Consider the following 27,792-nt stretch of genomic DNA (forward strand, 5'->3'; position numbering starts at 1 on the left):
TGCAGTTCAGTGACAGAGCATCCATCTTGCAGGTCTAATCCCTGGCATCTTCAGGCAGAGGTGGGGAAGAGTTTCTGCCTGAAACCCCAAGCCTCTGCCAGTCCGTGTGCATGATACTGAGCTAGATGGATCAAAGGTTTGACTCAGTTTGACAAGAGTTTCCTATGTTCCTAAAAATACTTCTCTGTGACCACAACCCCCTATATCAGGCATGTCCAACAGGTGGATCGTGATCTACCGGTAGATCACTGGACATCTGTGGTAGATCACTGGCTCCCCCCAAAGAAGCTCAACAGCTTTGTCCTGAACCCCCCCAAAATGGGGTAGATCACTGCCAGTTTTTAACTCTGTAAGTAGATCGCGGTCTCTTGGGAGTTGGCCACCCCTGCCCTGTATGAAGGGAACCTTGAGCCCAGGGGCCAAATGCAGCCCTCCAGGCCTTTCCACCTGGCCCTCAGAACTCTCCTCATGCCACGCCCCCTCTCTCTACAAGCAACACCCTGCATTGATTCTGCATGGTGCCCTACGTGTTTTTGCCTGGCTGGAATGTGTCCCTGAACTCTGATAATACCGCTTGAGTGCTTGGATGCAGGTCAGAGAGAGGTGTGCAACTGCATGTCAAAACTGTCCTATTATACAAACGTTAAAATTATGTTTGTTGCTCCACTCATTTTTGCCTCTGGCTTCACCTGCCACTGGCCTGTGGCCTGTGGCAGGATGCCCAGAAGGGAATGTAGCCCCTCAGGCTGAAAAAGGTTCCCCACCCGTAACATTTTTTTGGGGTGGTGGAACACAGAAGATCCCATCTCTAGTCTGTTGCCTGGACAGCTTCTTCTTTGGATGCCCATTGGTGCTGCTGCTAAAGGACTGGCTGCCATGTTTTAGAAGCCCCAAACCTAAGGATCTCCAGCCCATTGGTCCATCTGCCCCTCACTTGCTTCCCTGGGCTGAAAGGAACTTTCCAAGGTCCCAGGCATGTACCCTTCTTTCTAAAAAAGAAATTAACATTTATTTGATACATTTACATCCCACCTTTTTCTCTGTTCAAGGTGGTATATGTGGTTTTCCCACTCCTCAACTTATCCTTACCAGAACCCTGTGAGACCGGCAGGGTCCAGAGGCAGTGACTGGCCCAAGGCCACCTAGTGAGCTTCGTGACCAAACAGGGATTTGAACCCTGGACTCCCAGGTCCTAGTCTGACACTCTAAACCACATTGGCTCGCCACCCTCACTACCTTAGCTATGATCCATCTTCCCCAGTGTTGTCTACTGAATGCAAGGTGACCTCTAGTCCAGGAGAGGTGAGCCTGTGGCTCTCCAGATGTTGCTGGCCTCCAACTCCCATCAGTCATAGCCAGTGCAGCTAGTGGTCAGGGATGATGATGGGAGTTGTAGTCTGACATCTGAAAGGTGAAAGTGTATGTATATGTGTAAAGACATCTTTTTATCAAGTACAGTCGTACCTCGGGTTACAAACGATTCGGGTTACAAACACTTCGAGTTACAAACTCCCCTAACCCGGAAGTAGTACCTCGGGTTCAGAACTTTGCCCCAGGATGAGAACAAAAATTGTGTGGCGGCAGTGGCGCAGCAGCAACGGGAGGCCCCATTAGCAAAAGCGTGCCTCAGGTTACGAATGGTTTTGGGTTAAGAATGGACCTCTGGAACGAATTAAGTTTGTAACCAGAGGTACCACTGTAAAGATGTTTTAAAACAATGAGTATTGTTATTTTTTTGCCCTTATTTTTTTGTTTATATTAAACAGCAATAGCAGACATTATGCACAAAAGGGAAAACGGACAGTATTTATAATCTGAGTAATTGATTTAAAAATTACAGAACAGGTCTGAGTGTATTTTATTGGGAACAGTTAATAAAGCAACCAAAATTTAGAAATGCAACACAAGCCAGCAGTTTGCTTCCCTGCCTTTCAAAAGCACCTGCTTCTGACAATTTCTTAATCTTCCTTTCCTGAATGTATTGAATAAAACATGAACTACACTAGGCTTATCAATGATGTTACATTCTGCAAGTGAGCTGAGACACCACCAGTTTCTGCCTGCGTGTAAGAGAGAATTAATATCATGCATATTGAAAAGCATCTTAGCTGAGAGTCCTGGAAGACCTGCTTCCTGCCTTGCTGGCCATTTTCCACCTGGCCTAGAAGGGCGGGGCCCTGACTGACTCCAGCTGCAAGAGCTGAGGCTGTTGAACAAACTATTGGGCTGGGGTATTGTTTAGGGGGGTTGGGGGGGCTTGTTGCGGTTATTATTTTTTGAATCTTTGTTTTAGATCTTATAATGATTTATGTGGAAATTGTTCAGTTTGGTTTTGCACCTTTTTGATGTTTCATTTATTGTTTATGACTACTTTTAAGGTTTGTATTATGTATTTTTTTTCAAGTTGTAGGACACCTTGAGCATGGTTTTGGCTATGGAAAGGCAACATACAAATAAAATGATGTCTCTGTGTCTGTCTGTATTCATATTGCAGTGTGTGTGTGTGTGCGCGCGCATTCAGATATGAAGCTTACTGAATAGTTATGGGCATCTTGCAGTCTCTCATCCTCAAGAGGGAAGAACCATCTTCCTGAGTTTCAGGCTCTTTTGTTTCAGGAAGGTGGTAAGACCTAGATGTTCCACCTTAGCTTGCCTTGAAGGGTAGTTATGAGGAGCTGTGAAACTCCTGAAAAGCTTGATAGATGGGACAAACAATATTTGTACTGGATGAGGGCCAGTTCTGAGGAAAGAGAGCCTGTTCTTCTGACTTGATTAATAGAAATATGAGTTTGCACAGATCAGTTTGTCTTATACTCCCCTACCACTGACCCCTTCATGGGACATCTACATCTCCCCCTCTGAGAGAGAGAGCGAGCGAGAGAGAGAGAGAGAGCACAAGAGTTGGGTGGTGGGAAAACTCCTGGCAGCAATTCAGGGCCCGCAGTAATATATTTATTGGTTAAATAAACCTATATCATCATGATTAATTTAATATCTGCAAACTATTTCGTACTTCTAAATGCTCGTTCTTTTAATTGCAAGCTGTTAATCATCTCAGCTCTAGGGACCACATGCGCCAAGAAGCTTCGGGGATTCTGCCAAACAGCAGGGGCCTGTGAAATAGGTTGAACAAGTCAGCAGAAGACATCCTATAACTGTGCACAGGCTGGGAGAGACTGGGACAGACTGTCAAGTGCTCCCTTCCTATGTGACACAACCAATCAGCAGCTCTTCCAAGAAAGCAAGGAAGCACCACAGAGCCTTCACTTGCACCACGTTGAACTATTTGTGCCCACTCCTCCACTAACTTACCACTATTAGGCTCTTCCTTAAACTGAGGAGCTAGATCTTGGCTTTGTTTCCTTTGTCTTCATTAGGCAATTCACAAGCAGGCGCCACAACCAAATGCTGCAGTGTAGTGTTTGTGGCTACTTGGCATGTCCAGCCCTCACTGGACCACTGCTGTTTTTGCCTGTTCCTTCCCACCTGCCTCCTACACTGCTGCCTTTTGTACTTCTGCAAACCAGGGTTCCCTGACACAAGCTGGTTATCCCCTCATTTTCCAGTGGCCATGCATGGGCTGCAAATTCACTGGCAACTCAGTTAGTATATGCAGTCTGTATTTAATGGACCTTTAATTACTCAACAGACATTCCCATGGCTTGTAAAAAGTTTCTTGGTGACTTTTTGGCCTTCATCCTGAACAAGCTGGACCAAGAAAAAGAAGGGGGGGGAGAGCATACTTGGTTGAATTATATTCTAGCGCTGACATCAATTACATTTTCTGAGGGAGCATTTAATGCCCAGCATTGACTGTTCCCACATACCTGCTCTTCTGCGGGTGCAAAGCAAATGATACTCATGCCTATTTCCTGAGATTGCCTGAAGAACCCTATCAGTTATAGCTCACATTGATCAGTCTGCCTTGAGCAGTAGAGAGGCAATAATTACTGTGAGTTTTAATCAATCCTGCAGCAATTCAGCTGCAGTTCAATTTGTGATCTGCCTCTCTGGTGACATGAGTCTGGGGGAGGGCTAGAAATTATTAGAAAATCAATAGCCACCTCAGCCAATAATTCTTTCTGGATAATCGTGGATGATGCGTCCTTAGTCAATACATCCCCGCAGGAGCTTTCTCCTGGCTGGCTGGCGTGTTGTATGGAGAACAAAGTTTTGCGTGCATTATTTATTCAGACTATAACACAGCTGAGAAGAAGAAAAACTAGGCAGGAGTCTGAACAAATGCTTCACATAAGACAAATCATTCACTGATCCCTAGGAAAGATAAGAAAAACAGCCAAGTCAAACCGCTCCATACATACTGAGGAAACTGATGCCATGGGCAAACCACAGCTTGGTTGTCAGGAATATGCTATAGCAGGGGTGGGGGACTGAATGTGGCCCTTCAGGCCTTCCTATTAGGACCCTGGAACCTTCCCCTCACTGGCCCTGCCATGCACAAAATGTGCCCTTAAACTCTGATAATATCTCTAGACTTCCTCAGTGGAGGATGCAGAAGGGTGTGTGCATGTCAGGAACTGGCTGGATGAAGAGGAGTGGTGGTAGGCACCAGCAGCGAAACCCCCAAGGAAAACCCTAGAGAAGGAAGGCTTAGAGTCAGGGGATTGGTGGTGGGACACAGAAGAGCGGTCAGAGGGAGAAGATGGGGGGGGATGTCAGATGCTGATGGGGCAACAGAGTTTAGGGAGCAAGGAGAGCTGGTGGCAGGGACCAGTTCACACTCCAAGGCTGAAGCTGAGAGGAAGTATCAATGGACTGCTGAAGAATCCTGGGAGTCTCCCTCTCCAGCTGTGACAAGCTCTCCTCCCTCACATCTTCAACAACATGCATGATAATGAGGAGAGAAGAACAGCAACTATAGGTGACCAGACATAGTTTGAGACTGCTTGGGCAACATCTGGGAGCAGAGACTTAGAGGAAGGGGAAACCCTCAGCCCTGGCAACTGTTCTATATGTTCTAAATTGTATGCCATTTCCTTGACTACAGAGTTAACTTCACTGACAAACTATGCTTCCTGTGTTCTGACCAGTGTCCAGCCGGTGTCCAGCCCTGACAATGTAGCTGGAACTAGATGAATGCTTTTGAGGCTGATCTAGCAGAGCTCTGCTTAAGTTCTTAGGTTACTCATGTTCACTTGTAAAAATCCCTTGGCAAACTGAGAGAGAATGGAGAACACATGAAGAGTCTGCTGTGTCAGGCCAATGGCCTATCTAGTCCAGCATCCTGTTCTCACAGTGGCTACCCAGATGCCTATGAGAAGCCTGGAAGGAGAACCTGAACACAACAGTACTTTGCCTATCTGCACTTCCCAGCAACGAGTATTCACAGACAAAGGGAAACTCTGATTTTGAACCTTGGCTGCCTTGAGGGACATCTTTGAGAGAAGAAAAGTCTAAGGAGTTAACCCTACACAAATCCAGAATGGAGTCCCTAAGATGGTGGGATAGTATCTTGTACACCTCCTTCTAGCAACTCCTGCAGCCGAGCTTTCCTTTGGACCACATCAGTGAGGCTGGGGGGTGGGGTCTTGTCTCTTGGGCAGCCCAGGGCCTTCATACACACTGCCCAGGCTTGCACCCTGGAGAGGTCACTTCGGTGCTGCTTAACACAGTAGTTTGACTCCCCTCCCCTCCTCGGAGGCACACTCAATTGTCTCTCGAGACAACAGACAGATGCCAACAACAATGCCTTTGGCAGTGGAGACAGAACATAGCCAACATGGCAGTAGCCATTGATAGCCTTGTCCTCCATGTATCTAGTCTAATCCTCATTTAAAGTCACCTTAGTTGGGGACCATCACTGTTTCCTGTGGGAGAAAGTTCATGCACTGCATGAAGAAGTACTTTCCAGTTTCACTGGATGTCCAGGAGTACTAGTGTTGAGAGAGAGAGGGGGGGGGGACTTTCCTCTATCCACTTCCTGCATGCAATGCATAATTAAATCAAAAACCAAAAAACTTCTACCACATCACCTCTTACTTGCCTATTCTCAAAACCCAAAAGTCCCAAATGATGAAACAGAGAATGGATAAGGCACAAGGGCACACAATCAATCTCCAATGCACAGATATAAATTCCACCTCAAGCACATTCTCAGAGCTTTGAAGGTATTCCCTCCTCCTAATCAAAGAACTGAATTGTACCCACGTAATAGTGAAACAACAGGCAAATGAGTTGGAGTGCTCAGAATGCTCACTCAGAATGTTTACCTGCATTCTTATTTTTTTAGACATTGGAGCAGGGGTAGTGGTGGTGGTTAAGCTTGATCTTTCATGATTGCCTTGCCATCAGTACAAAAAAGAGAAAAGGATGGAGAAAAGAGGTATGGTTGTGCTTTTGTCCCCACAGTCAGCAAAAAAATCCTATAAATGCACACAAGTACATATGTGCTGAGTAAGAGGTTGCCATTTCTAACTTGTCCACTTTTCTTGCAGCAGAGCAGCCATTAAGAAGGATGCTCTTCAAGGTCACAAATGGGAAGAGAATCCTAGAGTTCCCAAAGCTACACATGTCATCTTGAACAAGCAGCTTGCACGTGACTGGGGAAACATTCAAACGATCCAATTACATAGGCAGAGTAGTGGTAGTGGTGACTGCGTGGGTCTTCCCCACAAAACTGTCAGCCTGCTGGAAGGGCAGACGGTGCTGATTCTGTAAGAAAAACCCGTACAATCAGGTCCCACTTGTGTGGTCAAATCATCCACATATTCCTATGTTCGATCCCAAAGAAGCCCAGGTAGAGCTGTTCTAAAATGCCTGTGAAACCCTGGTGGGTTGCAGTCAGCCAGTGCAGACAACAATCAGTATAGGGGGTAGGCCCAATAACCTGACTTGGTGTAGGCAGCTTACCTTATTCTGTCAGGAGCAAAAGTGGTTCTCATGTGATTGGGAGAACATGTGAAGGGACAGTTGGTTTTGGCAGATTGAAAAAAACAAAGGAACCATAGTCCAAAATTCCCTCCTGTAATGTTGCTTTGTGTCTCCTATCTGATAGCCAGGAATCCGGTGGTTATTCCAAATGATGTCATTGCCATGGTAAATGAACTGAAGGTATTTAGGACTTGGAAAGCAAGATTAAATGAGTCCAAGATGTGAAATACATTGGGCCATTTGCTCCAGAAAACAAACATCCGAACCATTGCCTGTTTATTTCCACTACTTCCAGGAGATACAAAGCTCATTAACAACAAAGGCTGATGATACAGGCTCTACTTTCAAAAGATCAGAAATGCCTCATTACTGACACTCTTTCCCAACATGGAAAGGAAAATAAGTGAGCTTAATTGCCTAAAAGGTTTCACTTTTTTATTATTATTAAGCTCAGCTCCTTTCTTCATTATTACACTTGAAAAAGAGTGTTTCCGTGGAGCGTAAACTGCTGCCTTTTCAAATATTCTATCACACCCTCTAAATATTACAAACCATTTTGTTGGCAGTGCTAATAAATGTGCTGGGAGATGCTGCTGGCACTTACTTCAAAAACACCTGATAGTAAAGAAAGAAAGGGGGGGGGGTTGAAGCAGCAACAAGAAAAGCTTTAGGGACGGAAGTTATAGTAGCCTCTTGTAGAAAAATAAATAAGAATAGGGGGTGTTAAGTGGACTTGAATTAAAAAGAATAAAGCATGGGCCTAGATCAAGCACTGTCTGTCTAATAGCACAATGACTCCTACAGAAGAGAAATCCAATGTGGCAGCTGCACAAGCAGAAACTTGTGCTACACATTCCACAACAAAGTTATTGTTTTGTGCATTTTCTGGTGAACAACATTCCACTGGTGCAAAAAAATAAAAATAAATCACCAGTGCAATAAATATAGCACTAAGTGACTTTAGTTTACTGCTACATTAGAGAAACACCATCACCTGCAAGGAAACAGCCTGCTGAGGGATGCTGGGAACTAGGCAAAGTTCCCCCTTTAGTACCTTGTTAGCACCATTTGATATCAAAGGAAAACAGCTGCTGCTACTACTATGGATCAGCTTCACTGCATATCAAACAACCTCCTTATCAAATTGCCAGCATCCTTAAAAAAAACAGGAGCCAGCAGGGTGCCAGCTTTGGGGGTTTAGGCAGCTGACAATGTGGGAGATGAAACCAGCCACGGAGTATTTGAGGGATGGCTTGGTGCAGCTGGCTCCATTTGCCCTCCGCACCCTGCCAAGTAAACACTCAGAGAGGGTGCAGGAGAAGAATGCAACAGGCATGTGCCCTTCGATCCCAGTCTCACTTTTGCGAAACTATGGTCCTTCTCATGCTGCTCTCCCCAAGCTGCTTTGTGAGGCTGGGATCTGATAAGATCCCAGACAAAACTGTGCAGGGCTAGCTCAGGGAGGGTGCCATGAGTGGCCAAAATGCCCCACCCAAAATGTGCTGGGGGAAAACGCCCTGGCTGCACCCCGCCCCCGCCCATGCTACACGCCTGGATGAAACAAGCCTTGCTGCATGATTGGGGCCAGAACTGGATGGCATGCTGAGGCTTAACACAGAAACAGAATAATAGAATTGTAGAGTTGGAAGGGATGCCAAGGATCATGTAGTCCTACCTGCTGCAGCACAGGAATCTCAGCTAAACTATCCATGACAGATGGCCATCCAATAGCTGCTTAAAAGCTTCCAAGGAAGGAAAGTCCACAACTTCCTGAGGGAGACTGATGAGCATCCCCTCAATTCCTTCACCCAAGTTGTTTATAAAGATGCTGAACAACAATGGGCCCAGGATAGAACCTTGAGGTACCCCTCTTGTCATTTTTTTCACTGGATGACAAGGAACCACTATGAGTACTCTTTGGGTTCAGTCCATCAACCAGTGACAAATCCACCTAACAATTACCTCGTTCAACCCACATTTTACCAGCTTCCTCAACAGAATATCATGGAGGACTTCCTCAAAGCCTAACTGAAATCAAGATGCACTACATCCACAGCATTCCCCTGATCCACCAAGCTCATAACTCTATCTAAAAAAGAAATGAGATCCATCTCCATGACTTGCTTTTCAGAAACCCATGCTGAGTCTTAGTAATCACAGCATTCTTTTCTAAATGTTCACAGACTTACTGTTGAATTATCTGTTCTAGGACCTTTCCTATTATCAATGTCAAGCCCACCAGTTGCTAGTTACCTGAGACTACTTTATTCCCCCCCCCATTTTGAAGATGGGGGCAATATTTGCCTATCTCCAGTCTGCAGGACCTTACCTGTTCTCCAAGAATTCTCAAAGATTATAGACAAAGGCTCTGAAATTACATCTGCAAGCTCCTTTTGTACCCTCGGATGCAGCTCATCAGGCCCTGGAGATATGAATTCATCTAAATACTCCCTTATCATTGAGTATTTCTGATCATGCCCAGAGTGTGTGTCTGACTACACTCAGCTTTCCCTTGCCTCTGTTTCATGAAACCCAAAAGGACATGATCACTTCCTCCCAAGTTTCTGAGTACTTTCACTTTGTCAATCAGTTCCTCCCTGTTGGTGAGGACCAGGTGATCCCTTTGTAGTAAATGAAATTGACAGCAAGGCAACAGAGGGATTTGTCGGATCTTACATTCTTGGCAGAAATTGAGATTGAGTCCCAACAGATATCAAGGAAGTTGAAGTCTCTCATGACTATTGTATCTCTCCTATTTCAATGTTTGGTAATCTGCTCTAGGAAGGCATCATTGTAGTCTTGAGTCTGGCTTGGTGGTCTATAGTAGACGCCCACAGTAAGGTCATCTGCTTTCCATGCTCTAGGTCATGGATTTCTTCACAAGTTTACACATCCTTTATATATAATGCTATTCCCAACCCCAAAAGAAAGAAAGAAAGAGAAAGAGCACAGCCAAAGCCCAACAATCAATATTAGACTATGGTTGCTGCCAAGGCCATTACCAGCTGGAATGGCTTTAAAAGAGGATCAGGGAAATTCCTGGAGGATATCAAAGGCTATCCATGGCTGTGCTCTGCCTCCATGATCAGAGGAAGCCATGCTACTGAATGCCAGTTTCTGTCTGTTGGGCGCCTGGGAGGTCGCTGTGAAAACAGGCTGCTGGACTAGGTGGGTCATAGGGCTATCTAGCAGGCTGTTCCCATGACCTAGGCCTGGCAGGATTTATAATTAATATCCAAATCCCAAAGCCATCATTTGAAGCTTTTCTCTATGTGCCAGCTCTGAAGCAGATCTAGAACGTGGAGACAAAAGAATGCACTTTCTCTGTTATTGTTCCCCATTTATGGAATGCTCTTCTTAGTGGAACCTGCTTCTTGCCAGCCTTGTCATCACTTTGGCACTAGGAAAAGATATTTTTGTTTTCCTGGGCATTTGTGCAGCATCAAATATATTGCAGTGTAATTCTTTCAACTACAGTTTCTATGACTCTTTGGTGAAAGCCATGTGACCAGAGTCCCTCCTTCCTTCACCTTCCAGCCTTGAACTGGTCACCTACCATGAGCTTGACCCAAGGAAGGGGCTTGCTTGGGAGCATTTGGACATAGCTTGGAAAAAGCAACATCAACAGAGAGATATGACTGAGGGTTGTTGTTTTTTGTTTGTTTAATGTACGGCATAAATAAAGTTGATGCATCTCCATTAATGCGGGGACTTAGGAGTTACGAAATGAGATGGATGCACAATGCCACAAGGTGCTGAGGGCCATTGATTGAGAAAGCTTTAAAATGAGATTAGATAAGTTCATGGAGGGTGATAGGTCTATCAGCATGGAATGGCTTTGATTGCATCTCATTTTAGCTCTGTTCCTCTGAATAACAACCGGTTTCAGGGAGGTGGGTTTGACGTGATTCACAGCAGGGCTCTTTTTATGAAAGGGCAGGCATGAACCACCTCTGTACATAGTTACTTTTATCCTCATATTCCTCACTGTTTCAATGTCCCTGGAATGCCAATATTTGCAGAACTTTTAAATCTTGTCCTCTGGCTCCTATTAGCAGCTTCTGCATTAATACTTCCCCTGCTTTCCAAAAGCAACAACTCTTCCTAAGGCAACACACTACAAATGTTTTCCTTAATAAAAACCTCTATTTCCTCCTCTCACATTATCTGTTTTTTATGCCCTTTACAAGACCAATCCATCATTATTTTAGCTTCAGATGTTCAAACTCAACTGTCTCTTGAGCATCTTAGCACAAGTCACAATATCCTGCATTTCGCTAAGCGTCCCCCTGAGGCAACCAATGTGCAGAGCTCAGAAATGAAGGCCTCAGCAGAACAAGGGATTCTCCTTAGTTATAATTTAATATTGCAGATGCCAGATATACATATATTTTTCACTAAAAATAAAATAAAAAAACACAGTGTATCTATGGGAGTTTATCCAGCATCATTCTTGCTGATTTATAAAACCTGGCAACTGTTCTCCCCCTGTTTCCAAATTAGCAATTACCGTATTTTTTGCACCATAACACTCACTTTTTTCCTCCTAGAAAGTAAGGGGAAATGTCTGTGCGTGTTATGGAGGAAATGCCTACGGGTGGCATGCCTACAGATTTTCCTCCTCTAAAAACTACGTGCGTGTTATGGTCGGGTGCGTGTTATAGAGCAAAAAATACGGTAGTTTAGCAATTTCTCCTTTTCTGGATGTTAAAACGTCCAGCTCTGTACTTTCCCCTTCTCAGGACCTTTTTGCACTGAAGTGGTCTACCTCTGCCTGGGTTGCTAATATCACCTGAGACTGCAGGTGGGGCTCGCATGAAAGACTGCACCTCCATATTAAACACAGCCCTGCATGGAGAAAGCTAGCATGTCAGGGGAAAGACTCTTAAAGACTCCTTCCTTATGACATGCTGGATTTCTACATGCAAAGATTTAACATTTTTAAATTTATTGTGGTTTGAAGGATCACTTAAATATGTAAGCCCCACCCCCACCCCACCTATAGTCTGAAGTGATAAAGCCAGCCACAGGTTGACCACCACAGTGAGGACCAATTTCAGAAGGATGGCTCTGTAAGGTAATAAAAGAATTCTGGGAAATGATATATAATGAACTGGGGTGGGGGGTGGGGAATGTTTAAAATCACGTTTGCAAAAAAAGAAGAAGTTTTTTGTTAGGAATTATAGGTGCAGAATTACCGAAGGAGCAGAAAAGACTATTCATGTACGTAATGATAAACGCTAGGATGCTGGTAGCCCAGAGCTGGAAAGATGACAAGGTCCCTACCAGAGTGGAATGGCAGAACAAATTGCTGGATTATGCAGAAATGGCAACAATGACCGGGGAAATCAGAAATCAAGAAGACCAAAACTTTAATAAAGAATAGGAGAAATTTATACTATATTTGGAAGACCACTGTAAACATTTGAACCCGTTAGCAGGTTTAAAATAACTCTTGTAAGGTAACAAAGACTTTGGATATAATGGATAACTGGAAAATTGGAGTGATGTATGATATGCAGAGGGACACAGGTGGCGCTGTGGTCTAAACCACAGAGCCTAGGGCTTGCCAATCAGAAGGTAGGTGGTTCGAATCCCCATGATGGGGTGAGCTCCTGTTGCTTGGTCCCTGCTCCTGCCAACCTAGCAGTTCGAAAGCATGCCAAAAAGTGCAAGTAGATAAATAGGTACCACTCCGGCAGGAAGGTACTGGGTGTTTCTATGAGCTGCTCTGGTTCGCCAGAAGCAGCTTAGTCATGCTGGCCACGTCACCCGGAAGCTGTCTGCGGACAAAGGCCGGTTCCCTTGGCCTATAGAGAGAGATGAGCGCGCAACCCCAGAGTCGTCCACAGCTGGACTTAATGGTCAGGGGTACCTTTACTGTGAAACCCAAGGCCTGGGTCTGGATCTACACATAGCAGAGGAATAGGTGGTAGTAATTCAGGAATGCAGCTTCACTTCATAATGTAGTTGAAAGATGCAAGACATTAAATGCCTCTCCGCTCATTTGCTTCCTATTAAAAATAGCCATTTGTCTTCAGTAATGTTGGAGAGTTTTGCCCCTTACTGCAGGGGTAGCCAACATGATGCCCTCCAGGTGTTGTTGGACTACAACTCCCATCAGCCCCATCCAGCATGGCTAGCAGTCACAGCTGACGGTGGGAGTTACAGTCCAGCAACATATGGAGGCCACCACGTTGGCTATTTCTGCCTTGGAGGATTTCTGCCTGGAATCCACCCACTGCTTAGTCAGCCACTCATTTCCCACGCTTCCTCCCCACCCTACCCCCCCCCCCCCAATTTCTTCCAGTGTAACTGAGGGACTTGCTACCCGAAGGGTTGAAATAAAATTGAATCTACATATTTAAATAACTTTTGTCTAGCACTGAGGTAGAGATTTTTTTAAAGAAAGAAAAAATGACAAGCTAGCAAAGAAGAGTGAGACAGGTATAGCATTGACCAGATGGCAGCCCAAGCTCTATAGAGAAAGAGAGAGATGCTGGAAGTGGGAGGAGAGACAGACAGTCAGATGCACTTTGTTGTTACTCCCAGCTTCAGCCAAATCACAGGCAGCATCTTGTAGATGTGCTCTCTCGCTCTCTCACACACAAAAAGATAGAGTGAGTTTGAAAATAATGATGTGACAGGCTGGGTGCAAAGAGAAAGTGAGAAATTTTGCTTGGAAGAAAAACATGTCTGGAGGTATGGTATCAATTGCACAGAAACTGCACTGAAGCCAGAGGGAATACAACTTTTTTACTATTGTTATGTATGCAATTAGTGCTGAATACCAGGAGTGGGATCACCACAGGCCAGGGCACAGACTGAGAAGAAGAAAAAGGCACAACCAAACAACTGGTGCAGGAGAGACCTTTCCATGGCAACAGAGGCAAAATGTATGGGTGTTTCTCTCCTGAAAGGATTGGCCTCATTTGCTTCCCTATCCCACCTCAAACAAATATTTCAAAATGGAAGAAAGGGGGCTGAAGGAATGAAAAGAGAAAGATGGCAAACGTAGACTTCAGGCTGCATCATTCTACCAAATGCTGAGAAGTGTGCACTAGGCATTAAATCTGTGAAAGTGTTTGCTCTTCAGAGATAACAATTGAAAACAGAGAGAACTGGAGGAAAAACACACACCTCAATACACAGACACACCTTTTCTAATACTTTTTTTTCGTGTGTGTGTGTGGATGTGTAGGTGTTTTTGCTTGCAAACTCTTTTTCACACACAAATGGTACCATCAGGCTCATGAAGCCTGCACCCCTTTCAGTACAGATGCAGCTATTTTGAGGGAGGATAGGGGGGGGAGGACTCCTATCCCTGCTCGATGACATGGATTTCAATTCCCGCTATCAGCACCTCACACAATGTAAATAGGGAGGTGGGGCTGCCATTTATCATCGGTTCCTTCCGACTGGGGTAGCTCAGTCGGTAGAGCGAGAGTCTCTTAATCTCAGGGTTGTAGCTGTGAACCCCAGATTCCTGCATTGCAGGGGCTGGACTAGAACACTCTCAGGACCTTTTCCAACTCAGGATTCCATGAATCCCTTCTAGTGTCATAATGCATATTGGCTTATAAAGGTGGTCCAGTACAGTAGTCATCCCTCTCTCTCCATCCAGATGACAATATCTGAAAGGCACAGATTGTAGGGTAAAGTGTCAGACAAATTGGGGGGGGGGGAATGGGAGATATAGTCACTGAAAAAATAAAGCTGTTTGATTTAAGCAACTTTGTACATTATCAGTGACATAAATATCCTCAGTAACCAAATCCAGATCAGTCTGATGTTTCCAACACTTTGCTTGTTGCAGGGACGGGTGAAGAGAAAAAATAATGGCACTGAAGAGTTGGAAGGGACTCTGAGGGTTATCTAGTCCAAAAATCCCTGCAATGCAGGCATCTTTTTGAGGAAGAAGGAGATTTTCAAGTTCCTGGAGAAAGAAACTCTTTGAATTTGTGCACAGTGATGCCTAAATCATGTCGAAAAAGTGATGAAGCCAGGATACCAATAAGCACTTTCTTTTGGAAGCTTTAACATTTTATTAATTATACTTGTGCTGTGGGTTAAACCACAGAGCCTAGGACTTGCCGATCAGAAGGTCGGCGGTTCGAATCACCACGATGGGGTGAGCTCCCGTTGCTCAGTCCCTGCTCCTGCCAACCTAGCAGTTCGAAAGCACATCAAAGTGCAAGTAGATAAATAGGTACCACTCTGGCGGGAAGGTAAACAGCATTTCCATGTGCTGCTCTGGTTCTCCAGAAGCGGCTTAGTCATGCTGGCCACATGACCCAGAAGCTGTACACCGGCTCCCTCAGCCAATAAAGTGAGATGAGTGCTGCAACCCCAGAGTCGGTCACAACTGTACCTTTACCTTTTTATCCATAGCAGTTGTGCTGAGGATGTACATCTCCCCGTTTTTACCAGGTCACTTTTGTACTCCCAGTCGCCAAATTAGAGAATTACGATTCTACTACCAAGCTGAACCTTAAGTGGAACCTTTAACCCAGTGCCCAAATGAGTGTGCAGGATGCTACTGCCTGGCTAATCCCTAAGTTGGACAAGCAACGTTAGCATACAATGCGTGCTCAGGATACCATCATCTAGCTGAACCCTAGGTAGGATCTGAACCCCAGTATTAACCAAATCATTTCCCCCATCCCCTAGCCGCATATGCTGTTTCTCTTTCTGAGGAATTCAGAGGTGTACATACCACACAGCCCGTCGAATCCACTTTGCGGTCTGACACACACTTGAAGTTTCGGGTGCAGCCACCATTGTTGCGCGAGCAGTCTCGAACTGGCCCGAAGGAGGAGAGAAGGTCATTGATGGTTTCGAAATAGGTTGACAGCATTGCTTCTTCCCTTGGAGGAGAAAGGTGCTATTAAAACTAGCTCAGCGTGCCCACTGGTGAAACTAAAGGGGATGAAATTAAAGCTACTTATATGAGGAGGGTGGGGTTTTTTTTGTTCTTTTTCTGTTCTTTGTATTGCTGCCAGATACAAAGAGCACAAGAGGCTTTTCTTTCAGAGGTGATAAACTATCAAGTTAATCCACAACTACACATGGGGCCTCAATTCCCTGCACACAGAAAAATAGAGTGATTGAGTTTTAGACTAGCAATTCCCTCTCAACATGCTAATCTAGTTTCCATGTGCTGCTTTGGTGCTGTTTTAATTGAATGAAAGAACAGTCCCACTAGTTTAACAAGCACAAATAAACAAACCAGTTTCAGAAATCATCTTGTTGCATACACCCCAATATCTGAGTGGAGAGAGACTCCAGGAGTGCCTCAGCTCACCCAGGGTTCTATTTCCTTGGAATGAAGGTCAGTGGAGACTGTGGTGTCTTTAGCACACATGGTTTTATTTACACATATATCCACCTGAGTATAGGATAGAGGGGCTCACCACATCAATGGCCCAGCAGATCTTGCTTTCCCATTAGGGTTCCAGGGATCTCAAGCTTCCAGCATCAGCCAAAAAAACCCCAAACCTCACATACTGTACACACACACACACACACACACTTGCCCTTTTATTCCCCATCCCAAAATGAAGTGACATTCTACCAGGTGTGGTAAGAAAAGGCCCAGTTATGTGTCTTGGATATGTAAATCATAGTACTTATCTGGCCAGGTAATGCCATTATCAAACTTGTCTGACTGGTTCAGCAACCTCTTCTACTAGATTCTAAACAAATACCCAGGATCACCCAGACTGACCCTCTAATCCTGTAAAACCCTGTATTTAAAAGTCTATCTTTAAAGGGGTGTGGGCTTTCAGTTTCTGTCTAAAAGACAGCAAAGAGGGAGCCTATCAAATCTTCACCAGGAAGGTATTCCAGATGGCACCACTAAGATCGCCCTATCTCTCATGCTTGCTCACATAAAGGCACAGAGTCACCAAAAGTTTCTTAAAACACAGAAGGGTCCATATGGGAGAAGGAGGCCTTTGAGATAACCAGGTCCATGATGGTCTAGCACTTCAAAGGCTAAGAATAACACTGAGAGAGTGGCAGAGTCTGGTGGCAACAGCTGGATAGACAAAGGGTCACCGTTTTCTTTTTCCTTTTTAAAAAAAGTATTTTCAAAGTTTCAAAAAGAAAAAAACCCCACAATTTTTAAAACAGATGTTTACATTAAACCCCGGACTTCCCTCCACCCCTCTCTTGGCTTCCAAAATGTATCTTCCTTTTAACTGCATCTAGTTGCATTTATCCAAATTATTGTACTTCATTTTTATCCTTTGTTATTTTAAATTACAACTGCTATGTCAATCCTGGTAACGTTTTTAGATTTTTACAGTGTTCTTTAATATATTCTACAAGGTTATGCCATTCTCTATGAAATTTATTATCTTCTTGGTCCCTGATCTTCCTAGGCAGCCTTGCCATCTCCACATAGTCCATCATCTTCATTATCCATCCTCCTTTTGATGGGGCTCTTTCTTCTTTCCATCCCTGGGCAAACAGTATTCCTGCTGCTGCTGTCGTCGCATACATAAACAGTACTTTCCTAAGTAAAGTAGGGTCACCCTTTTCAAGCAAGGTGAAAACTGTCACTGGTGCTGCAACTACTAAGGCAGAAGGCTTGGTGGACTTGACTGAGCAGCTGGATGTATTAAATATTAACCTCGTCAGAGTATGAGCGAGTGAGAACCGACGAGAGGGAAACCAAGTTTTCAAATGAGATGAACAAGCTGGCATTCTCCTTCTTTTGCCACAGTGAAAGAAAACAGAGAAAGGGCTGTTATGTATCAAGCAGGATTCTTCCATTGAACCGTTTGATACGATAGAAGGATTATTATTTAAATATGAAGGTCTGACAAGAGCAGGTGACAATGAAACAGGAGAGGGCTGACTGCCATACCCAGAGGAAGCTGAGAACAAAAGGTTGCTTTGGAGAAAACGGCTGGCAGGTTCTCCAGGCAAAGCCTCTGAGCACATGGGGAAGAGACTGATGTGCATGAAGGAGACAAACCAGGCCTTTTTCTGCCACATTCCATGCCCCAGGGATCTTCTAAAGGGCTGCTTGTTTTGAGCGATTCTACACACACTTCACTTTTTTTCTGGAATACTGTGCCTGCTGCAGAAGCAGTGAACAGGGTGTATCAAAAATTTACTTATTAAAATATATATCCATTTGTGTGTCACACAGACACAATTGCACAATGAGGGGGATGAATCAATAACTTACCCATCCATCAGAAGACAAACAGGAAAAAAGGGGGGGGGGGAGTCAGCCCACTACTGGAATAAACAGGCAGACAGAGGGCCCCTTCAGTCAACCTATTTAATTCAGTATCCACCCTGATTTGCTTGCACAAAGCTTGCAGGGATGTTAGATTATATTAAGTCTTTACTGAGCATTTGTTCTGATTTGTTTGCAGGGCAGTTAGATGACAATGAGCATTCATCATAACTTACTTGTGGGGCGCTTACACATGTTTCTGTTAATCATTTGTTAATCTCTCACTTTTCAATGCATTTCACTGTCACTCCCCTAATCTAAAATGAATGAATGAATGAATGTGGATTTGTTGAGCTAGGGAAGTACAGCCCATTCATCCATCTAAAATGTGCAAATCTAAAGTTCCAGTATGGACTGGAACCCTTCTGGGAAAATACTAACAGTCTGGAGGACATGAGACAATGAATACAGAAGCTGGGGAAGGAAATTGGGGTATAGAAAGGAGGTAGGGAGAGTATATATCTGCAGGAATCTGAGGAATCACTGCTCAAACAAGCAAGCAAGCAAACAAAAAACACACAAGGGCAGCCTGGCCATATAGCTTTATGACATAGAACTATCTAGCCTTTATGGCTGACATGCATCTGAAACGTGCCTGCAACAGTGTCCCTCCAACAAACTTGAAATCAGGCAGGAGAACGTCTTTGGTTTTGTATGCCTGTCATGTGGCTTTGAATCAGAGGACATATTCACAGCATACATTTAAAAGCACTCTAATATCTTTAGTTCCCCAAAATATTCCTGGGAACTGCAGATTGCTAAGGGTGCTTAGAGTTGTTAGAACACACACACACACTGCAAATCACCCCCCGGGATTCTTTGGGGGAGGCCATGACTGTTAAAAGTGGCACAATAGTTCTTCAAATGTATGCTGTGGGTGTGACCATTGTCCCCCCTACTGACTTTAGTTGCTATTTATTCCCCCCTTCTTATTCTTTGCTGTTGTTGTTTTTAAAAAGCTGTATTGATCTTGTTGAATATTTTTATCTAACTTGATTGCATGTTATCTTGAGGGTTTGGCATCAGGAAACTCTTAAAAAATCATAGAATAATGGAATTGTATAATTGTACAATTGACAGGGAGCATCTAGTTCAACCCCCTGCAGTGCAGGAATGTCAGTTAAAGCATCAACAAGCAAATAAATCCATGTTAAGCAAATAAATGTATACTCCCTTCCCATTATTGCCCCCTAGACTACTGCCACAATCCCACTGCCATTTAAAAGTAAAGGACTCAAGGCTTAAAGGGAGGAGGTTTTAATTTTAATTTTACTTTTCAGAAAACAAATAACATAGTACATTGTTTATTTTAAGCAAAGAAATACATTTGATGACAAATGCATAACTGCAACTATGATTGCGTAGCTCCTGAAAAACATATGTGCCATTCGGGAAGTATAAATGTGTGTGTGTGTGTGTGTGTAAAAAGTTCACTGATATGGCATGTGTAATGGGTTTAGGGGTTGCTCGCGCGTAAGTTGCCGCCACTGCTGGCGAGGTTACCTGGTTAAACCCTTTCTGACTGAACAGCCTCCAGCATCGTGACTGTCTCAGTCGCTGGCAGAATCCGTCAGTGGGTGTTTCTTGAACCTTTTCCAGCATAAAAGCTGTTTGACGCCAAGTCTCCTCCTACTGTCCCTGCGCGGAAGTCTTCTGCGCAGGGAGGGTGTGGGCAGCGGAGTACCCATACTCTCTCCGCTGGTCTCCGGCGAGGAGTCTTGGAGCCTCCTCTCCGATTCCCCCATCTGCCCCCCTTCTCCACTGGTGTTACGCTGATTTCCTTCCCCAGCAGATGGGCTGCCTCTCTCCCTACTGGGACCCACTCCGGCATCCCTCTGGAGCCTTCCCTCCGCCTCTAGCTCCGGTGGCAGTTCCCTGACAGCATGAATTGAAGAATTATTCAAATCAGATACATACACAAGTTGCCTCTCACAAAGAGTAGAGAGGCATGCAAACATTAAGATAAAATTCTTCAAAACTGATCTTTTTATTAAGGGGCAGGGTGGATGAGAGATATTAAAATCTTAGTCACCTCAGAAAAACAAGTCTTCTAAGCATTCTGGCTCAATTCTGGTTTGGATACCTATACTAATGTAGATGAAGGGTTGTGTCTCCAATACTAATTCTACTCAAGAGTAGGCCCACTGAAATTAATGAACTGAATATGACATAAGTCCATTAATTTCAATGGGTCCAGTCTGAGAAAAACTTAGTTGGATACAGCCCCAGGTGTCCCATGCTCAGATAAGCCAAATTGTTGAGGTACTGAGTAAGGGGAACATGCAGAAGAAATGCTGCTCTCAAAATCCCAGAGCCATCAACTGTATGTCCAAATAGGTAGTTGGAGCCCCAGATGAGTGCCCCCATCCATGCTTTCTGCTAACGGCCAACAGAGGCACTCGGGATGACACACTGTAAGCCTTCTGAGCAGGCTATGACACAAAGTGAGGTGACCACCTCAGGCAGTAGGATCCATAGGGCCAACAGATTCCAACTTAGATCAAGATCTGAGTGATACAGGAATCCAAGGCTCCAAGACAAAATGTAGCCCTATAAGTAAGGGGAGTCCACTTTTTATTGGTACCTACCAATGCAAGAACTGCAAGGCCTCAGATTACACTATGTCAAAGCAACTTGTTTGCCTCCAGTCTGGTATCAGCTTCATGGCTGAGTGGGAGTTTGAAGCTGGCATCTCTTTATTTTTATTTTATTTATTGAATTTATATACCACCCTATACCCGGAGATTATATTAACTAGAACAGGCATAGGCAAACTCCTGCCCTCCAGATGTTTGGGACTACAATTCCCATCATCCCTGACCACTGGTCCTGTTGGCTAGGGTTGATGGGAATTGTAGTCCCAAACCTCTGGAGGGCGGGACTTTGCCTATGCCTGAACTAGAAGCATGGAGTGGGAGTCTACTCTTAGTCAGGGATGGGTGAATCCGTCCATTTCAGTTTCTCATCTTTCCAATCTTAAATTTAGTTCTCCACATTTCTACAACAGTTTACATTCTTCTTTTGGAAAAGAAAAGAAAAAGTCCCCATGAAAATTCAGTAGCATTTTAGTGCAAATTATCTTATCATACATACTTGCATGGGATTTTGCCTAATTTACAGATTTTTGCAAAGTAGTTCCTCCTAGTGCATTTTTGTGCGTTACTCTTGAATAAGGTAGGTTTGCTTTTAAATGTGAACTGAATCAAATTTCTCCCTCCCTCCTCTTAATACATAGGGATGCATTTACATGTGGTGCTGCCACAAAAGAGAGTAGTGATCCCTTTCCAGGCCCAAGTTTCCATTACTCTCTAAGCCAGGTATCACAAACATGATGTAATGCCTTAGAGGCAGTGATCCTGACTTAAATGACTAAACTTCTCTCCATAACCCTATGATACAAGGAGAGAGGGGTTTGGGGGTGGGAAGGAAGGAGAAGATGGATGAGGAGGACTAGTTAAGGTATGGTATTGCCATAGGAGTCAACAAAGGGAATGTGCAGCAGTTCAAAAGGCTTTGAACTGCATCAGCTGCATCTCCAACCTTATCTTAGTCAACAGTAGGAGAAAGAAAACTGACTGGAGAGAAGTGGGAAAGGCAGCTCCAGTTACATAGGAGATAGCAAAGTCTATGAGGAACTCATACAGCAGAAACCAAATGGCTTCAGAATTCATTCCATGAGCGCAAGGCAGGTTTAGGTGGACACATTTTATTAGTATATTGATCCTGTCCCTTTCAGGCAGGATTTTATTTCAAGGTGACTTACAATTCAAATTCAAAGAAAAGTGCAATATATTTGGGTGTGGATATGGGTGGGTGCATGTTGGGGGCCTATTTTATGCCCTGACAGTCCAGGAACCAGGTGCTTCCCTCCAAAGGGAGGAGGCAGAGGGATCTGACTATTTTCAAAAGCAAGCCACCCCACTGCTACCTTCATATGTTACCCAGAAATGCAGCATGTTGCTTTTCAAACTAATGGGTGATTTCAAAGCAGTTTGTTTGATAGGGCAAAGTGGGGAGAACTGAAGTTCAAAGTGAGAAGAAGTCACACAAGGAACAATTTTGGAAGCCTGCAACAAATCGGTTTCCTAACATGTTGGCATCTGTCTATCTTGAGAGACAATAGAGTCTCTCAATGGAGTGTGCCTCTAGAGGTGATGTCAAATTGCTATGTTAGCAGCACTGAAGTTACCTCTTTGGGCAGCAAGCCTGGGCTGTGAGTATGGCAGTCCTGAGCTTCCCAGGTAGCAAGACCCCGCTCTCGGTGTCACCGATGTGGTCCAAAGGAAAGTAGAAGAATACGTTTGGCACCATCTTGGCTGCAAGAGGTGCTGGAAGGAGGTACCTAAGGTGCAATCCAACTATTTTCCAGACATTACTCCAGATCTGTGTAGGATTTACTCCTTGGCCTTTTCTTCTCTTCTGCTAGATGGGGCACCTTCCAGAGTCAAAGTCATTTTCTAAGGTTTGGCCATTGTTGCATGCTGACAGTTTCTAGGAGCCACAGGTGAGAGCTGAGTGCAGGGTGTGGACCAAAGGTGTACAAACTACCCCAGAAGAAGCACAATGTGTCCCCCACCAAAGGTACTACCCTCCCCTAACACTCCCTACTCCAAACAACTGCATCACAAAATACACAGGAAACACAATACTGGACGTGAAGTCCAATTCAGCGCACATCAAGGAAGCTACTCATACTGCAGGGGCATTGTAAGTTGTTTTATACCAAGTTGGACTCTGTGTGTATCTAGCCCTATACTTCCTACTTTGACTAGCAATGTCTATCCAGAGCCGCAAACAGAGAAAGCCTTTTTTTCCTCCCAGAGTTTCCACCCCCGCAAGCCAAGGACAGGTTTCAGGTGCAACTAAGAATTTCTCTCCATCTGCCAATATTTGCTGGTTTCCTTGGCAACCAAGAATTTGGTGAAAAGTTTAAGACAAAGTATATGACTTTGCATGTACATGACAGACTCCAACAGTACAAGAGCTTTGTAAATTACCGGTATATGTCTGCAAAGGTCTTAAAGGCCTGATGCAATTACTCAGTGTGTTCAATTTCACAGCAGGTGACACCTTTTTAAAAAAAGATCACACATTCAAAGAAAGCCTGCAGTGGGGTGATAAAACTCACAACTCTTGCTTAGGAGTTTGCTAAAGACAATAAACTACTGCTATCAAGTCAGTGAGGTTAACTGATGCAGTGGCTCCAAGAACTGAGGGCAACTAGTAGACAGAGAAATCAGACAAGGGCAGGTGAAGCAAGTGTAAGAAGTGTATTCCCTTTCCCCAAGATCTGTAGTGGCTCACATGACTAATAATGCTATTGCAAATTTACAAGCCCAGACAATCCGAGAGACCGAATGGTGGGTTGCAAGATTACTTTACAGGGTTGGCACTTCAGCAGCAAACGTCCCTAATGCCACAGCTAGAAACTTCACAGGATGGGCTTATAGGTGAACAGTTGCAAAAGTGGCACAGACCAGAAATAGCCTGATCCACCCATCTTTACTTTAAAGATAGAGAATGTTCTACTCAGAGCAGGGCCATTGAAATTAATGAACTTCTTAATTCCATCAGTTTCAATGGTTCTGCTCTGAGTAGGACTATCACTGAATACAACACATTGTAGATTTTGTTACTGCTGAAAGACTTGGAAACAATATATAGTTTGTTGAGTGCTGTTGTGTTTAGAATTCTTTAAAAAGCTAATCATTACTCTCCCCCCCAAAAAAAAAACCAGCTGCAAAGAAGACAAATACATTTAAACTGCAATGCAGAAAAGCTCTAAGTGCCACTTCAAAGCAACAGGAAATCCAATATATATCCCGCATGGCATATTTAGACTGAGAATCTGAGTATTTTTAGCAGCTTATCTATTTAGAATACATGGGGGGTAGGGAGAAACCTAACTCTTAATATGCATGCGCATATATATATATATATATATATATGCAGGTTTTGGTGTCTTCGGGTGTCTTCCCGTGTAAGAGTCGGGGTGTCTGGGCGACGTTTCGACGAGGTCTCACTCGTCATCTTCAGGCTGGTGCTTTCGGCTTCTTGTTACTGGAACAGAGCAGAGTCTGGTGTTTGAGTTCCTATAAATACTGTTGAGGGGTGTGGTGTATAGCCTCCAACGTTCTGGGCAGAGAGGAAGTTCCTAGATTAGTGTGCCTTTTCTTCTTTTGTTCCTTAATTACTTGAGGGATATCTTGGGTGATTTCATGAGTGATATTCTGAATACCACTGGGTGGGTCATTAAGTGTAGATTAGTTGCTAAAGCTTTCGTGTCTTGACCTCTTGAGCTTGTGAAGAGTTTTTCTGAGAAGATGGCTGTGCTGCATTTAGTTGTGCTCTGGCTTGGCTTCGTGTATAGGGGCGAGCTGTGATTTTGTGCCTTGTGCCAGCCAGATCTGTGTAGGGATTGCAGGGGGGTGCAGCATCCGGAGGTGCCACTATAGTTTGGCTACTGGATGGAGTCTGTAATATGTCTGTGGAGAGGGTCTGGGTTTGGGTCTGGTGTGGTTGATTGGTGACGGCGTTCTGTGTGCCTCTGGTTCTGGTGTCGGTTTTTGTGGGGAGGGCTAATTTCCAGATGTCTGGCAGGCGGGACGTGTCGTCACGCTTGTTCATGTTGTGAGGGTGTTTCTCTATCTCGATGGCTTCCATGATTATTCTCTTGTGGTGATGTTCCATGTTAAAGAGCAATTTGGAATCTGCAAAATTAATTTCGTGTCCTGTTTCTTTCATGTGTTGGAAAAGAGAGGAAGTTTTTTCTTCTTTTTTGATGGCATTCTTGTGTTCTGCGATACGTGCATTTATTCGTCTGTTTGTTTGTCCAATGTACGTGGCTGGGCAGACTTTGCAGGGTATTTCATAGACCCCTTGGTTTTCCAGCTGGATTTTGTCTTTTGGGTTTCTGAGGATATTGGCTATTTTTTGGTTGGTGCAGAAGGCTGTTTTGATATTGTGTTTATGGAGGATTTTGCTGATTTTGTCTGTAGTGCCCTTGATATAAGGAAGGAGGGCCATGCCATTGTTTTCTTCTGTGTCTAGGTTTTTGGGGGGTGTTTCTTTTTGGATTAAGCTAAGCCAAGCCAGAGCACAACTAAATGCAGCACAGCCATCTTCTCAGAAAAACTCTTCACAAGCTCAAGAGGTCAAGACACGAAAGCTTTAGCAACTAATCTACACTTAATGACCCACCCAGTGGTATTCAGAATATCACTCATGAAATCACCCAAGATATCCCTCAAGTAATTAAGGAACAAAAGAAGAAAAGGCACACTAATCTAGGAACTTCCTCTCTGCCCAGAACGTTGGAGGCTATACACCACACCCCTCAACAGTATTTATAGGAACTCAAACACCAGACTCTGCTCTGTTCCAGTAACAAGAAGCCGAAAGCACCAGCCTGAAGATGACGAGTGAGACCTCGTCGAAACGTCGCACAGACACCCCGACTCTTACACGGGAAGACACCCGAAGACACCAAAACCTGCATATATATATATATATATATATATATATATACTTAAGAGACAAACAACAAAAAATAACTGTGGACACAGTTCAAATATGATGTGTGCTTAATGCATTTTTGAATCAGCCTTAACTGTTAAGAAATATATACAGTGGTATCTCGGGTTACATATGCTTCAGGTTACATACGCTTCAGGTTACAGACTCTGCTAACCCAGAAATAGTGCTTCAGGTTAAGAACTTTGCTTCAGGATGAGAACAGAAATTGTGCTCCGGCAGCGCGGCGGCAGCAGGAAGCCCCATTAGCTAAAGTGGCACTTCAGGTTAAGAAAAGTTTCAGGTTAAGTACAGACCTCCAGAACAAACTACCGTAAGTACTTAACCCAAGGTACCAGTGTGGTCTCTCTTGAATACTTGTGGGAGAATAAGAAATTTGTTGCATTCAATATAAGAGTGTGGTGCATTTTATTAAGGGTATTATTTGTCATCCTTTCAGTTCTGGCACTTCACAATTATTTCTCTGCACTATACACTAAGAACCTCATCTTTTCCTTCAAACCAAGTCCAACCAAACTGTCTCTGGCCTGAAGTGCTGATAGCCCTCCAGGATAGCAGATGGGAGGGCAGAAGGGTAATAATTTAAATGCATACCCTTGTCTGCACTTCTCTGTATTCATTGCATCCACATAAATCTGTATCCCATATCCATCCAAGCCTCAACCATTCAGCATAGCAACAACAAGTGGGGGCAGAGAAAATGCCATAAGCTATGGTTTTTCCATTCTGACCAGAGTTAGCACAAACCCTGTTGATTCCGGTTTGATTCTCTCTCACCACAGTCCTATACAACTTCTGAGAACCCTGAAAGGGTTCAATGTGTTAAAAACCAAGCTTTCCACTGAAATTTCTACATTTAAACACAACAACTATGAACCCTGGTTATGTTTTCATACCCAGACATTTGCAGATACATGTTTCACTTGGTACCCAAACACATTTGTGCATTTATTAATAAAATTTATATTATTAATTGCAGCAAAATATGGGTCCATTCAACATCTAATTGGTAGCAGCAATATTTAGTAATAGATAGTAATGTCTAGTAATTGAACACTAATTAACTCATTTACCAAGCTATGCATTTCTGCTGTTAGCTCTCCCTCTCGCTCTCTTTTTGTAAGTTCCTCTGTGAACTCAGCAAGCTCATTTGCAATTTGGGGATGATGCATAGTTAAGAATCCTAACTGGAACATTATTAAGCCATTTCTCTGAGCCTATTAATATTGTTTTATTATTGCAATTATACTTGCTAAGCTGATCACCTCTCTCTAGTACCATGTACATTTTAACTTCAGTACACATGTCTAATCCAATAGTAAACATACCGTATGCTTTATTTATTCCACTTACAGAGGGCTGGTCCCCAGACAATGGGACAGACATCTGTTCTCCTCCCCTAATTGATCTATTATTAATAATAATATTATTTATTAGTTTTATATACCATCTTTGGTCAAAAGATCTCAGGGCAGTTCACAAGATAAAAGCATGAATAGTTAAAACACAAATAACAAAACAATACCCACCCCCGCCCCACTCCCTAAGTAACTATCATGAGTTACTAGATCTTCCACTCTTTGTAAACATACACTCACTTCCTATTCGGGACCTGGAGGAGCCTGGCTCAGAATACCCACCCCAGTCTCTCTGATGTGAACCACAAGGCCTTCAGAATTAACCATTGTCGCTTTGCGTCTCATACAGTACCATGCATGATGCCGGCACAAACAAATTTGTAAGACATACAGCAGTAACAAATATGGCAATTGTTCTTTGCCCAGCACAATTTGTTCAACTGCTTTTGTGTCATGGGACAATAAAATACATGACATTCTGTCTCCTGCTTGCTTGCTTTACTGAAGTCAGCAACAGCAGAAAGTTATTGGCACAGCAGCGGTATTGTTGCTTGGTGCCTTTCAGAGGAAAGAGGAATAAAACTTTAAAAAAAAACAACAACACCCAGATAAAATGGTTAGGAGAAGAGATACCTGACAGGTGCTCAGAGCTAAAACCCTTGCAGGATGGGTTTCAGGAAGATGTAGCACCTGGCAGCACAGGCAGAAAACCAATAGCCCATTACACTGAGGGGAAGGCAATAAAACAGGTCTGGA

The 27,792-nt window shown here is 43.9% G+C and overlaps 1 protein-coding gene and 1 long non-coding RNA gene across 3 annotated transcripts in view; one reads left to right on the plus strand and one right to left on the minus strand.

Annotated features, from left to right (window-relative positions):
- The window catches only part of ASTN2 (astrotactin 2), a 672,988-nt gene that overhangs the window by 246,228 nt on the left and 398,968 nt on the right, over positions 1–27,792 (minus strand). For both annotated transcript variants that reach the window (XM_082208795.1, XM_082208796.1), the window contains exon 11: positions 15,608–15,758. In XM_082208795.1, the coding sequence (XP_082064921.1) occupies positions 15,608–15,758 (151 nt within the window). The remainder of the gene's footprint in view (positions 1–15,607; positions 15,759–27,792) is intronic.
- Positions 1–27,792, plus strand: part of LOC309524411 — a 409,164-nt gene that overhangs the window by 105,400 nt on the left and 275,972 nt on the right. The gene's annotated exons all lie outside the window — the stretch shown is intronic.

This window comes from Podarcis vaucheri (assembly GCF_965113315.1).
Source record: "Podarcis vaucheri genome assembly, chromosome: Z".
Classification (NCBI taxonomy): Eukaryota; Metazoa; Chordata; class Lepidosauria; order Squamata; family Lacertidae; genus Podarcis; species Podarcis vaucheri.